At 45.0% G+C, this 13,535-nt stretch overlaps 1 protein-coding gene across 2 annotated transcripts; it reads left to right on the forward strand.

Annotated features, from left to right (window-relative positions):
- Positions 1-323: 323 nt before the first annotated feature.
- Positions 324-11,162, forward strand: ppp1r10 (protein phosphatase 1, regulatory subunit 10). 2 transcript variants are annotated; one of them, XM_068599148.1, is made up of 19 exons: positions 324-447; positions 608-685; positions 3,862-3,970; positions 4,079-4,165; positions 5,699-5,834; positions 6,000-6,051; positions 6,136-6,225; positions 6,302-6,430; positions 6,811-6,916; positions 7,037-7,140; positions 7,229-7,356; positions 7,669-7,828; positions 7,946-8,089; positions 8,176-8,422; positions 8,584-8,659; positions 8,742-8,966; positions 9,134-9,251; positions 9,331-9,687; positions 10,024-11,162. In XM_068599148.1, the coding sequence occupies exons 3-19, from the start codon at positions 3,864-3,866 to the stop codon at positions 10,173-10,175; spliced, it is 2,418 nt and encodes an 805-aa protein (XP_068455249.1). In that variant the 5' UTR covers positions 324-447; positions 608-685; positions 3,862-3,863; the 3' UTR covers positions 10,176-11,162. The 2 variants fall into 2 exon arrangements, with proteins under 2 accessions (XP_068455249.1, XP_068455248.1); XM_068599147.1 differs by having other exon boundaries at positions 608-890; positions 10,024-11,161.
- Positions 11,163-13,535: the final 2,373 nt, after the last annotated feature.

Consider the following 13,535-nt stretch of genomic DNA (forward strand, 5'->3'; position numbering starts at 1 on the left):
TAATCCATGTGAAGCCATATTCTGCCAGTTTTATCTGAGTTTGTTGAGTGTAGATGATTGTTAAAATGTTCTCATCACAACCATCGTGGCAACACAAACCCGACAGACAAAGCAGTCGCCATTTTGAAGCAATACTGTTAACTAATTTAATATATTAAATAACAACTACAATCCAGCCAAATCAACGATATTGGTTGGTATGCTTGAATGTGTACTGTGTGATGCAAATGAACGGTACCTCCGAGGTAAATCTAGGCTGTAATTCAAAATAACAGCTCGCAAAATGTGTGACACTCCATTATGTCATTGACAGGACCAGGGAAGGTCGACTGTCCACCATTTTGTTTCAGAGAAAACAGAAAAAACGTTGCCCGTGACGTAAATCTCGTCACGTAGTATAAAAGCCGGCCGCCTCCTCTGTGGGTTCATTCCTGGATTTGGTCAAAGGTAAGTGAAGTCAGAAAGGCAGCGACGCTGGTTTTCTACGTTTTATCCGTCTAAAATGCGAAATTCCTGCTGAATGTGTTCGAGAACCAACAAAGGGGTTTGATACGACGGGACTTCGCAGACTCTACATTAAAATGTGTTTTTTCTGTGTGTTTTTCAGGTATGAATTCGCGTTGCAGAAGACTGGCCCGTCGAGGACTTTGAGCAGCTCTACTCAAATTCATATTTTTTTCTTCAAGTAATGGACATTTGATTACTATTTTTGCCTCCAGCTTGTTCCTGAAGGAAAGGCTAGCTTTCAGCCCCACCCATAAGAAGTATTCCAGTTGATATTAAAACCATGAAGGAAGGTTGACGGTATAACATTGATGAAATAAGAGATATAAGTGCCTGAAAAGCACACTCTAATACACCCGAGACGCTGAGGACCTGTAGTGTCGATAGTAAGTTGATTTTGAAGTTAAATTGAATAGAGATCAGTCAAATGCAGATGGTCGTAGACGCTGGGCTGGTTAGCGGTAGCTGGTTAGCCGGCACCGTAAGTTTGCGTGGTTCTTCGACCCATTTGAATATAGAAGCTTCTAGAATGAGCTCACACAGGAAAGTGGACGGAGGCACGAGGCTCCGTTTCTTTGTGTGTGAGACGGAATGGGCGAGTTGTATGAATAAAATACGATAGTGAGCAAATTCGTAAATTATCCATAAGCAATCTATTCATAAAGATTGCCGTAGGCACAAAAAAATCCAGTTCATGAAGTCGGACTTTTTGCCTGCCAGATTCGTTTTATAGGGGCTGCTTCACGGAACGAACACAAACTGCAATCTATACATAAAGATTGCGTTAGCTTGAGGATTGTGGACAGGTTTTATGAAGCACCGTATGTGCTGCAATGTCGATAATTAAAGAACAGGGACTTCCCGAAAGCATCACGTACTCGGCAATCTGTGGATAAAGATTGCAGGATGACTCAAGCGCCGCGCTCCTTCCAAACACAAACAGTCGGGATCGTGAAAATGGCGGACTGCTTGTGGTTTCCTCTCCGTCGTAGGACAGCTGCGGGGGGCTGGCCGTGTTCTCGGAACAACATTTGGGAGTTTTTACAAAACTGACAAACAACAGTACAGACCGCCAAGCGCGTATGTGTCGGTAGATATGTGGTGCTCGGTAACTTGTTTTCCTCTCGAGCTGCACGGTCTTTGCTCGGAGAGCCATTGTTGCTTGTGTGAGATTGCTTTCGTTTGCCGTCTTGGTGGAAGTGGTGACCGGAGGGAGGGCTCTGATTAGCGGGCCCCCTCCCCCTCTGACAGGCCTGTTCTCCGCTGTGACCAGAGACTGTGACCGATGTCGGTTTCTGTTGAACTGCCCTTATATAACTGTTTTAAATTATTATTTCATTAATTCCGTTTCATCTTGTTGTAAATACTCTCACAATAACCTTTTTAGTAAATGATAATCTCTTTGAAGGCGGGTCCTACTTTGTTCTCCATAATGCTCCAGTGATAGATGTAGTGACACCACAGAATGGCAATGCACCAGTAATGCTCTTTCCTCACTGATCCAGGGCCGTGATTACCACTGATTGTGTGTATATGTGTAACGATTGTGACATTTACAGGAAGTGGGTTATTTGCAGTGTTATGGAGGTCTGAGACTATATATAACTTCTACAACAGTTATCCGGGTAAGAACTAACTGATTCCTCACGTGACATTTCCAATTAATTGATTTCCACCAGAATAGCAAGTTCTGCTATTAAGTGTATAAACGTGGACACATGTGCATGCTTAAAAGATGCACCCCCAGCATTACATCAAGAAGCATTCAGAGGTTATTCATAAGCCCTGTCGGGGCAGCTTCTTGTATTCTGTAATAGTAAAGACATTTTTAAAGGCCCGGTGATTTAGTGTCGGCTGTCTTGGTTTGGATCACGTTAGACTTTTTTAGGTTAACAAGTAGACTATTGTGAGACAACCAACACCTTTCATTTGTGTCTTGGTTTTCCAGTCACATTAAAGACAGTTAAGTATGTCATGTGGTGTTTCGCTAGCAGTGCTATGCCTTTGTAGCCAGTGGAGTGGTGTGTAGACCCAGAGGAACCTGTAGGTGGCAGGTAGTGACCTCATTTGTGCCGCGGTGAGTTCCAGCTGCAGGGAGTTTTTAACTTACTAATTCCTTTGGTTTTAAGCCTTTCATACTTCATACAGACACCATTTTCAATGTGTTTTATCTGAATTTTGACCATTCATCATTTTATAGATACCTCATGAAATGTGACAGTTTCCATTAACTGTTGATGATTCTGTCACCATTCTCTTTTTATGTGAATGATTGTGAGACTTCTGGCATTAAAAATGTGATACATCATTATCGGTAACATGTCTTTTAAAAATTCATCCCTTTTGGTTATTCTTGTTCTAACAAGACTTTGACCTTTCCTCTTGTCTCTGATCCATATTAATATAATACATTTATTTGTAGTTGAAGTTATTGAATTGATCTCAATCTTTAATTTAGATATAAATAGGGACACCATTTAATTGAATAAAAAGTTAGGTAAATGAAAGAAGTTGATTTCTGGTGAATGTTTAGTTTTTTGTTGCTCAGTTAATAACATGCAGTTTAGTTTCTGTGTTGGTGCTGCTTCTTAATTCATAGCCTAAAGGGAAATAAATAGTTGCCTCGCACTCCAAAATAAACGTCCTATGTCCTGTCCTTCAAGTCCATTTCCCAGAGAGGAAACACTGAGGAGTAAGTTGCAGCATCCTGCTGAACCTATGTCAGTTTGGTCCTGTGAACGCCTCCAAACATCTCACGCATGAGGCAGCACACTAAAGTCCTGCACTGTGGCGCCTGCCTGTCAGCCAGCCGCACGCCTGTGTGTCTAGTTATGTGCTTGTGAGCAGGTCAGCCAGATCATCAGCTGATGGAGTGTTACTTTTCTTTGGCCTGATATTCAGCTGCTTTACCGGCTTGTAGCTCACGTTTCTATGTTCCTTCTGGCAGATCTGATGACAGCGTGTTGGCAGCTTGTGCTACTGATCTTCTGATTTGTGTGTTGTGAGTCAGGTCTTTGGACCTTGAGGTTGCGAAAACCATAGTGGCAGAAGTGAGGTGATCCACAGTGGTCTGGCTGGTGGGCAGCGGTGAGGTGAAACCGTATCACCCTGATCAGTTTAGGTTTGTGTGTCCCAAGTAAAGCCCTTTTGGAGCCTCAGGAGAAGTTCTAAAAACAAAACCGATCGTGGCAGTTGATTCCTAAAGAGAAGCTTGGAGCATCCTTTACGATCCAGCAGGCAAACAGTCCGCACTAAACAGCACTTGAATACCTTTCTATCAAAGACCAAATATTTCCTATATATAACAGAAAATGTCCTGCTGGCGTGTGCACTTATTGTTTGTGGTGTGTGTTTCAGAGATGGCAGGAGGACCGGTGGACCCCAGAGAGATTCTGAAGGGTGTGGAGGCTCTACTGGGGAAAGATGGAGAGCTGCGCAGCTTGGAGGGAGTCCCAAAGGTTTTCAGGTGAGCAAGTGAAAAGAGGCCGAACTCATTTCAGAGCCCCGTTAGACCTTTAACTTCTTGACTGCACCGTGTCATATGTTCATACTTCTGCTTTTCTTTTGAATACAGCCTGATGAAAGCTTCTACCAAGATGGTCAGTAGATGTATGTACCTGAGCATTCTGCTGCAGACTAAATCACATGATGTTCTGAACAGGTAGGCCGTACTTCTACTTCATCTGCTGTATGCTGCAAGTCTGCTTCTTAATTCATGTTAACACAGGATGGGTACTAGTATGAAATGATTCCATTCAATTGGAAGAACTGTGTATTGAACTCTTACTTCAAGTTAACTCAAGCTTCCCAGCTTTTCGTAAAATTAATTTCTGTTAAAGTTGCATGATACTGAAATAAACAAACATATACATTTCTTCAGATGCAATTTTCGCATTGATAAACCTTATAGTTAGGGCTAGGACCATTTGAACATACGTCTTCCTTGAGTTAGTATCAAATAGGGCTGCAACTAACGATTATTTTAATTATTATTATTATTTTTTCGATTAATCGGATAAAAAAATAATAATAATAATAATTAATTTAAAAATAATTTTAAAGCATTAATTTGCAACCTTTTTATTACAAAAACATAACTAACAGTACAAATTCACAGTGCAACAAATCTTAACAATAAAGAATGTATAAAAAACAAATACAAATCAGAAAACTTAACAGGATTTGTCAGAACTTGTTCTCTACACTCACAGACACACACACACACACACACACACACACACACATACACACATGCAGACACACACACAGACATGCAAACACACACACACATGCATGCACACTCGCACACATACACACGCACTCTCACAGACACACACTCAGAACTCAGAGAACAAGAGATGATATTCCAGAAGTAACACTCAATGTATCAACAGATAACTTACAGACTGCACTTTACACAAATAAAGGTTGTTCATTAGATATGGAACTACAAATCCCAGCAGCACTTCCTCTGCATGAAGCCTCATTATATCAGACTGTTGAACGCAGGTCTGCGTTCTGCACCTCAGAGGAGATGTTTACTCGTTGCTTCTCTTGAAGCCTCCGCGGTATTTTAAAATAAAGACGTTATCTAACCCAACAGCTCAAACACGGGGAATGAAGGACTAGCTAGCGAGCTAACGACAACGGTAGCCTAGCTGCTAAGTTATTGTACACGCAACGCGACTATGCAGTGACATACGAGAAGGTACAGCGCTGCAGAAGCTGCTGGACCTTCAGTCTGCGGCGCTCCACTTCACTCAACTGTTTTGTTCAATACTCAAACATCTCCGCGACTTATTGAGTGGCGTAATAATCACGACACAACGAATCGATAATGAAATTCGTTGCCAACTTTTTTAATAATCGATTTTTATCGATTTTATTGATTTGTTGTTTCAGCCCTAGTATCAAACTACAATTACGTCTGTTGTTCACCAGTGTTTCACATGCGGGACCAACACAAATGTATGCATGTTCTGCTGTGAGAAATACTCAAGAGAGCAAATGTTCATCCACCAACGTCAGAGAGAATCGAGAGATCGTGTTACAGAATAACTCTAGCCCCTGAACATAATTACTTCCTATAATCTGAGTAATTATTAGGAGGTTTCCATGTCTTTATTGATCAGCAAGTGTAATCCTCAACCATCTGCATCCTCCATTATACTCAACTTTTCCCTCCTTCATCCAGGTTTATCAGAGTTGGTGGCTACAGGATGCTTAACTCCTGGCTCACCTACTCCAAAACCACCAACAACACCCCCCTATTGCAACTCATCCTGCTCACGTTGCAGAAGCTGCCTCTCAAAGTGGACCACCTCAAGCAGGTAATGTCTCCGTCCCTCCACCAGAACACTGTAGCCTCTAACCTGCAGCCTTTAACTTTTAGCTTCTAAACTGTAACCTTTATCTTGTAACCTGTAACCTATAACCTCTAACCTGTAGCCGCTAACCTGTAGCCGCTAACCTGTCTCTGCATTTATGTACTCCAGAACAACACAGCCAAGCTGGTGAAGCAACTGAGCAAGAGTGGCGACACCGAAGGTAGTGCACTTGTACATCAAACATGAAGTCATTGTCTAAAGAGAAAGTGTGTATCACACTCATATACTTGTGTTTTACGTTTAGAGCTGAGGAAGTTGGCGACTGTGCTGGTAGAAGGCTGGATGGCGACAATCCGCTCCCAGAGCGTGGCGAGCAGCAGCAGCTCTCCTGCTGGTACGCACCCATTCTGTCTGTTTCTCCCACTGACTCTGACCTGCAACTCGTATAACATACTCCATCTCTCCTCCAGATAAGAAAAAGAAGAAAGAGGAGGGCAAGGTTCTCGTAAGGGACGTAAAGGAGAAGAGTGGGGATGAGGAGAAGAAGAAGGAAAAACCTAAAGCTCATGCACCGAGCCACGCAAAGATTCGCTCCATAGGTAAGAGGAACCTAATGAGCAGTGATGTCACATTTGACCATGTTTAAATGGACTTCAGTATAACTACCTGAATACCCAATGTAATGGATCAAAGTCCAGGCACCTGGGCCGACTCACTTTGCACCAAAATCACTGAGGTTCATGTCCTTAAAAAAAAAGGCTACTCACACAACCCAACGACTACTGTGCATCTAATTGTCGTCTTGGTACCCAAGGAGAGAGACAATGTCCTGCTTTAATGCAGGTTCTCACCAACGCAAATGGATCATATTTGTCGTTCATTCTGTTGCGTTTCCGGCTGCTTGTCATTTACGTCTTCTCACACTCACTATTCATATTTGCTTAGTTGGCACAGTGTAAATAATGAATGTGTTGTGTAGGATTGGAGATGGACACTCCCAGCCCGGCCCCGGCTAAGAAGACGCCTGCCGCCCCACAGCTGGGCGACAAGTACAACATCAAGCCTCCGGTCCTCAAGAGGCTCAGGTACTGGACCCTCACTGTCTGACAGCCCAGCAGCATCCTGTCGCTGGCTCAGTGCCGCCCTCTGATGGCTGGTGACAGGGTTTACATGTTTATTTTTTGTGTTCCTTTTCCCCCCAACAGCTCTGGTCCACCAGATGCTCCACCTCTGGAGAAAAAATACAAACCGCTGAACACCCCCTCTAACTCTGCCAAAGAGATTAAAGTCAAGATCATTCCAGCACAACGTAGGTTCTTAACACACGATCTGAAGTGCATGTGAGGAAGATGATGATGGAGGAGGTGGTGTTCACTGCTCTTGTGTCCTCACTGCAGCGATGGAGTGCACAGGGTTCCTGGAGGCTCTGAACTCTGCTCCAGTGCCCGGGATCAAAATCAAAAAGAAGAAAGCGGGTGCTGGTCCTACCCTGAGTACCAAGGCCGTCTCTCCCACCTCCAATAAGGTACACACTGATGTACATACTGATGTGAACACTGACCTCACTGTCAGTCCAAAACAGCCTCAGAATATTTGTTGAATTTCATTTTGATGTAAGTTTTTTATGTCCTCAGAATAAATGTAATTGCTGTCATTTAAATTGATCCGAACATGGTAGACTTTTCTGTACTGTCTGTGTCACACTTCTTGTCTCTGAAGGAACTAGATGGTTCAGATAAGTGAGGAAATAGTTGAGTTAGACTTTCCAAGAACTTTGAGCTGTTTAACATTATTTAACTTTTTACACGCGTCATTCTCGTTCCTTTTCTGTCCTCAGGGGAGTTCACCGGACTGCAAACCCTCTGTGTACTCTTCATCTTCCACTAAACCGTCATCCCCAGAAACAGCTGCTTCCATCACTCCTGCTGATGAAGGCCAGGAGCTGGAGCGGCCCGGGACCCCTGTTCCCTCTGAGGAGGCTGAGGCCTCTGACAACGGTAAGGTCCTTGATGATAAGCTTAAAGAACTTCTTTGACATGATACTATCTGTCTTCTAAAAAATAAGACTGTTGTCAATCTCTGACGTCCTTCTTTGTTTTGGTCTGTGTTTGTAGGCGAGAAGCCGAACGCTTTGGCAGAACCACGGGGAGAAGAAGAGAGCCTCACCAAGAAAGGCAAGAAGAAGAAGACCGTTCACTGGGCGGAGGAGGAGCAGCTCAAACACTACTACTACTTTGATCTGGATGAGACAGAGAGAGGTAAGGCCAATGTCTTCACTGTTTGAGACCGTAACTGTGTGATTCTCAGCTGAGTTATGACTCATCATATGACACATCATTCACAGTCAACGTCAACAAGATTAAGGACTTTGGGGAGGCCGCTAAACGAGAGCTGATGATGGACAGGCAGACGTTTGAGATGGCCCGCCGGCTCTCCCATGACACCATGGAAGAGAGAGTCCCCTGGACCTCCCCGAGGCCCCTCACACTGACCGGCAGCCTGGTCATCACCGGGGCCAACAGCACGGAGAAGCTCACGCAGAGAGACCGTGAGATGGGCATCCTGCAGGAGATCTTCCTCAGCAAAGAGAGGTAGGTTTCTAGAGCAGGTTGGAAAATATACATGATATGTAAGAGGAGAACGCGTTCATCAGGAATGTGAACCGTTGACCCTTTCTATGTTTATTTTACTCCGAATTCTCCATAGAAGAGGTCCTGCAATGTATGCTAATGATCTCTTGTCTTCTCACCAGTGTGCCCGATTGTCCACATGAACCCGACCCGGAGCCGTATGAACCCATGCCTCCCCGCCTCATCCCTTTGGACGAGGTCAGCACACGCCTCACACTCCTCACAGTGTACGTCTAGCCTCATATCTCTTCCTGCTAACAAACACACTGTGTCCCTGCAGGACTCCACCATGCCGGAGGACGGCTACGCCGAGCCCATGGACACAGCGACCCAGCAGGGCTCTGCCATGTCCCAGAACGACAATTCCAAGCTCCCCCCTGTCCTGGCCAAACTCATGGACAACATGAGCAACAGCACTCTCTCTCGCAGCCCGCAGGCCACGCCCACAGCCACCAACCCCGTGGCTTCTACTGTCAATGTGCAGGAGCTGCTCTCGTCCATCATGGTACATATTTAGTAGAGTGAGCCATTGCACACTCCTGGTTTACTGGCTTATCAAATATTCACTGAGTTCACATTTAGTTTTTCATGAAACGTCTTGATCTATTGTCAAATATGTGAGCAGATGGATGTAAGAACGTGTGATGCTAATGTGTAGCTGTCGGTCCTCAGGGTGCTTCTGGTAACCAGTCTACTGAAGACCTGATCAAGCAGCCCAACTTCTCAGACAAGATTAAACAGCTGCTGGGCTCTTTGCAGCAGACCCAGAACCAGGGCGGACCCCCACCAAGTAAAGTCCATGTCTTGTGTCATAGCACCGTGACCTGTGTGGTCCTCAGCATTATGTAATCTGTACTTTCTCTATCTAGTCAACCCGGGTTTGCTGGGCCACGGTCCAGGTATGAACAACATGAACCTGCACATGCAGATGCCCATGAACGGCGGCTACCCCCCCAATAACCCGCCCGGCGGGCCTCGGTTCAACCACCCTCCTCCTCCCCACAACCACGGCCCGCCTTTCAACAGCGGCGGCGGCCCGCGCATGATGGGGCCGCCGCCGGGCCAGGGCCGAGGAGACAACGGCAACTACTGGGGAGATGACTCCATGAGAGGAGGGCCTCACAGAGGGGGCCACTTCCACCGAGGAGGACGAGGCAGAGGAGGAGAGCCGGGCTTCAGGGGCAGAGGACGAGGAGGGCCAAGAGGAGGACACAACAACATGAACGGTATGTGGGACGGGCCTGAAATGAACCCTATTGTTATTGCCATTACAATATTTGTAGAACTAGATTCCAGGACAATGTGAAAACATAGAGCCGGTCTTTAGTTTGTCCGTTGTGGGCTACCGTAGATACATGTTCCGTATGTAGATGCAAAGATCTAATTCTGAGGTAGGGTTATTTTTTTTATGTGCCATGTCCTCCAGTCGATGCTCGTCAGTGTTACCCACTGGTCCTCTAACCCAATGAAACGTGTGTGTGTGTGTGTGAGTGTGAGTGTGTGTGTGTGAGACAGTGTGAGTGTGATCATGATGGTAACACTGTGGTGTCTCCTCCTGTCAGACATGTCCAAGAGGCCCGTGTGTCGTCACTTCATGATGAAGGGAAGCTGCAGGTATGAGAGTAACTGTGCTTTCTACCATCCCGGAGTTAACGGCCCGCCGCTGCCCCCCAACCACCCCGCCAACAACCAGCACCCGCAGCACGGACACTAGTGCTGCACACTGGGACACCTCAGAGCTCTGATCAACCCTGCACGTTAGAGGCCTGAAGCAGGCGGCTGGGACACATCACTGATGCCACTGTGTTTTTATTGGGATCCTTTTTAACAGTGACACTGAACCACTACGTCTGAGCTGCTGCAGCGAGCCGCCATCTCATCCGTCTCACTCCACACTATGAACACGGTCGACCAAACAGACGTCTCCTACTCAGCAGAACGCTTTTTCACTGAACTCCTTCTGATCGTGGCTGTGTGGGTACACATGTGTACTGTCTCATATTCCCTTTACTGAGGCTCCTTCAGGAGAGTCAGACAAGTGACCGAAACATTTAGGAAGCACTTTATAGAGCAAACGGCTCACACGGCAACGACTAGTTAAAGACGGACCTGAAGATGAACTGCATGGTGTTCAGACGTCGTCGTCGTCTTCTTCCAGCAGCTGCTATTGAATGTGAGGAGGGTCCGCGGGGGTCCGTGTGTCAGCGCTGCCTGTGTGCATCCTGTGGAGAAGCTCCAGAGTGTGGAGTGACAATCATAAGCTTAAACATGGCGTGGTGCGACCACAGAGCTGCTGTGTCTTCTGTAGTGTCTGACCCCGGGGGCATACCACTGTTTTCTGTGAAAACGATGACCTTTGTTTCTCTTGTGGGACTGTGAGAATGTATTAGTTGTTTTTTGTTTTTTTTATTTTCATGCGATCATCAGAATGTTGGCCCTTTTTTTAAGATGGGTTCAGTTTTTGTCGAAATGAAATGTTTGTATGAATACAGATTACACATTCATACAGTCATATTTTCCGTTTAATTATTTTGTACACAGTGTATGTAATAAATGTCCAAACATAAATGTGCTGTATTTAATTTGAAAGTGGGAAATTGCTATTCAAGATTCCAGATGTTTTTATTTTTATGTTCTCTACAATGAAAAGATTATTTTGCTCGGTCCTCCTAACACAGAATTACAATAAACTTAAGATAAAAAGTAAATAAATAAAAAATAAGGCACAAAATATAAAAGATATAACAGTATTGCACAAAACAATATGATAATAGTATTGCTCATTGTATCTTTATACACATTGCAATTGGAAAGTTCACGTGTCCGGTTGATCTGTCCACACATCACGGTCCAGATGTGACCTTATTGCTATTTTACAACAATTAGAGTTGTTTATTGCTGAAGAGTAATGAATACACATTCAGAACGAGTTGCATCAGTGAAAGCTCTAGAAGAATTAAAGACTTGCACAACGCAGGACTGAAGCACTGATGGGCTGAGTCGGTGTGGCAGAAGAACAAAGACTTCAGGAGGAAGCTGAAGGTTCATCCTGCTCCAGAGGTTCAGGCCATTTGATTTCTTGTGTGAGAATGTTGGTCTGTTGATGGCTTTGTGGAATATAAATGAAACCTGTTTCTACGGACACACCCAGGTCTCATGATGGCGTTAGCTTTAGCCCTTACTGACTGTGATTATTATTCTCACATGAAGTCAAATGAAAGTGTGTTGCAGGTCATCTGTACACACACCTTCTTTTCCTCCCGTCAACTGTTTGTTGTTCACACCGTCTCCAGTCTCTCACGCTCGTGAGGAAGTCTGTCCATCGGTCGGCTGAAACACCCAACAAGTCCATGATGTGCCTACACGTTAATGTTCATAACTGATCAGTGTCTGACCCAGCAGAGCTGATGATGTCATCCCACGATGGTGAACATGAGACATGCTAAGCATCACAATGAGTTGTGTTAGCATTCAGCTCAAAGCGCCACTGCTAGCACTGCTAGCATAGCTGTGGACGCTACTTCTCTCTTTCTACATCTCCTTTAGATCAACCAATCAGGTTGCTCAACGCCACTCATTGTGCAAAAGGTGATTTATTGATACTTTGAACAGCTGATTCAATGCATCTGAAATCAGCTAAACCTCAAAGAATTTGTTTGGATTTGGAGAACTTTAGGATTCCACACAAATGTTGTGACTGGGTTTAAAGACATGCTAATTAAATATCCTCCCTGGATTTTATTTATATCAATCTGCACACATCGGAACAGGAAAAAGTCTCAAAAAAACATTTTTCAGGAAAAAGAAAAAAGGAAGAAACCTCAGAGAGCAACATGGACACAGATGAGTCAATCCATAGAATATGAATGTTTCTCATAGTGAAAGTAGTACTACTATTACTAGAGGAGTAAAAAGACTACTATAACCGAGTAGATATTCTTATATTATTATTATTATATATGTGATCAGCAGGCTCAACACGGGTTATTGGGTCACAAAAGCAGAAACTAAATGATGAAAAGAGAAAGTGATCTGAGGTGAAGCAGTAAATGTGTGTGTCGTATGGAAGGTTAACACAACGTTGTGTAACTGTTTCCCAGCTTTATCTGCAGTGAGCTCAGGTGCATTGTGCTTCACTACAAACCAGGAAGTTGCATCCTAGTCGAGTGGGCCGGCCAACAGCAGTGTGTGTGTGTTATCAGGGCAGGGCCGAGTGCAGCTGCTGAATGAAGTGTTAACAGGAGCGCCCTTTCACCCGGCCCTGGTGTTCAAATATTGACCCGGTGCTGTGACAACACGCTGACGAGAGGCGAGCTGACGGTGAGAGAGAGAGCGGGCGGGGGGGTGAGGACACCTCGGCACTAAACGGCTCCCACATCCTGGTTACGAGCCAACAGCACACAACACACAACAAGTATTTGTTTAGTCCTTTGGGACATTTGGTTTGTCAAGCTTTGGACTCGAGGCATGCAATGAGTGAAACACAGGAAGCAGCTTCCCTCAGGAACAAAGTTCAATCAGAAGGACACCGTGTTTCTGTCAGACTGAACGATAGATGGACTTTATCGTCTCGTCTTCTGTCCAGTCAACGAGCTGGTCACCGTGTCAGCCCCCGGCACCTCACTCCCACCTTCCTCTACTGATGGCAATGTGCCACCCGCCCATCGGCAGGGTTAGGGTTCATGATCCATCTGTGACACAGATCTGTCTGACGGGACAATACTTGCAGGGTTCCGGTGTAGACATCAGATATTCGGCCCAAGACTTCCTTTTCTGTGAGCTGCTCATTGTTAACAGTCCGATTAACAACTTGAGATGTGATCCTGGAGTTGGAGTTGTGAGACTGGAACATTTATTCTTGAAGAAGGAACCGAGTCAGAAGTACAATGTGACGAGCAGATTGCATCTCCCAAACTGTGCGCCGAGCCCGGCCCACACCATCACCTTAAATACATATGTTTATCAATACACCAAAGGCCCACATGAGGTCTTATGGTCTCTTCACAGTCATACGATAATCAGGTTCGTCTTGACCGAGATAGAAAGACAGGCGCCCATATGTTCAGACGAACAG

The sequence above is a fragment of the Clinocottus analis genome, unplaced genomic scaffold, assembly GCF_023055335.1.
Source record: "Clinocottus analis isolate CAN_PGR_092001 unplaced genomic scaffold, fCliAna1.0.p SCAF_43, whole genome shotgun sequence".
Taxonomy (NCBI): Eukaryota; Metazoa; Chordata; class Actinopteri; order Perciformes; family Cottidae; genus Clinocottus; species Clinocottus analis.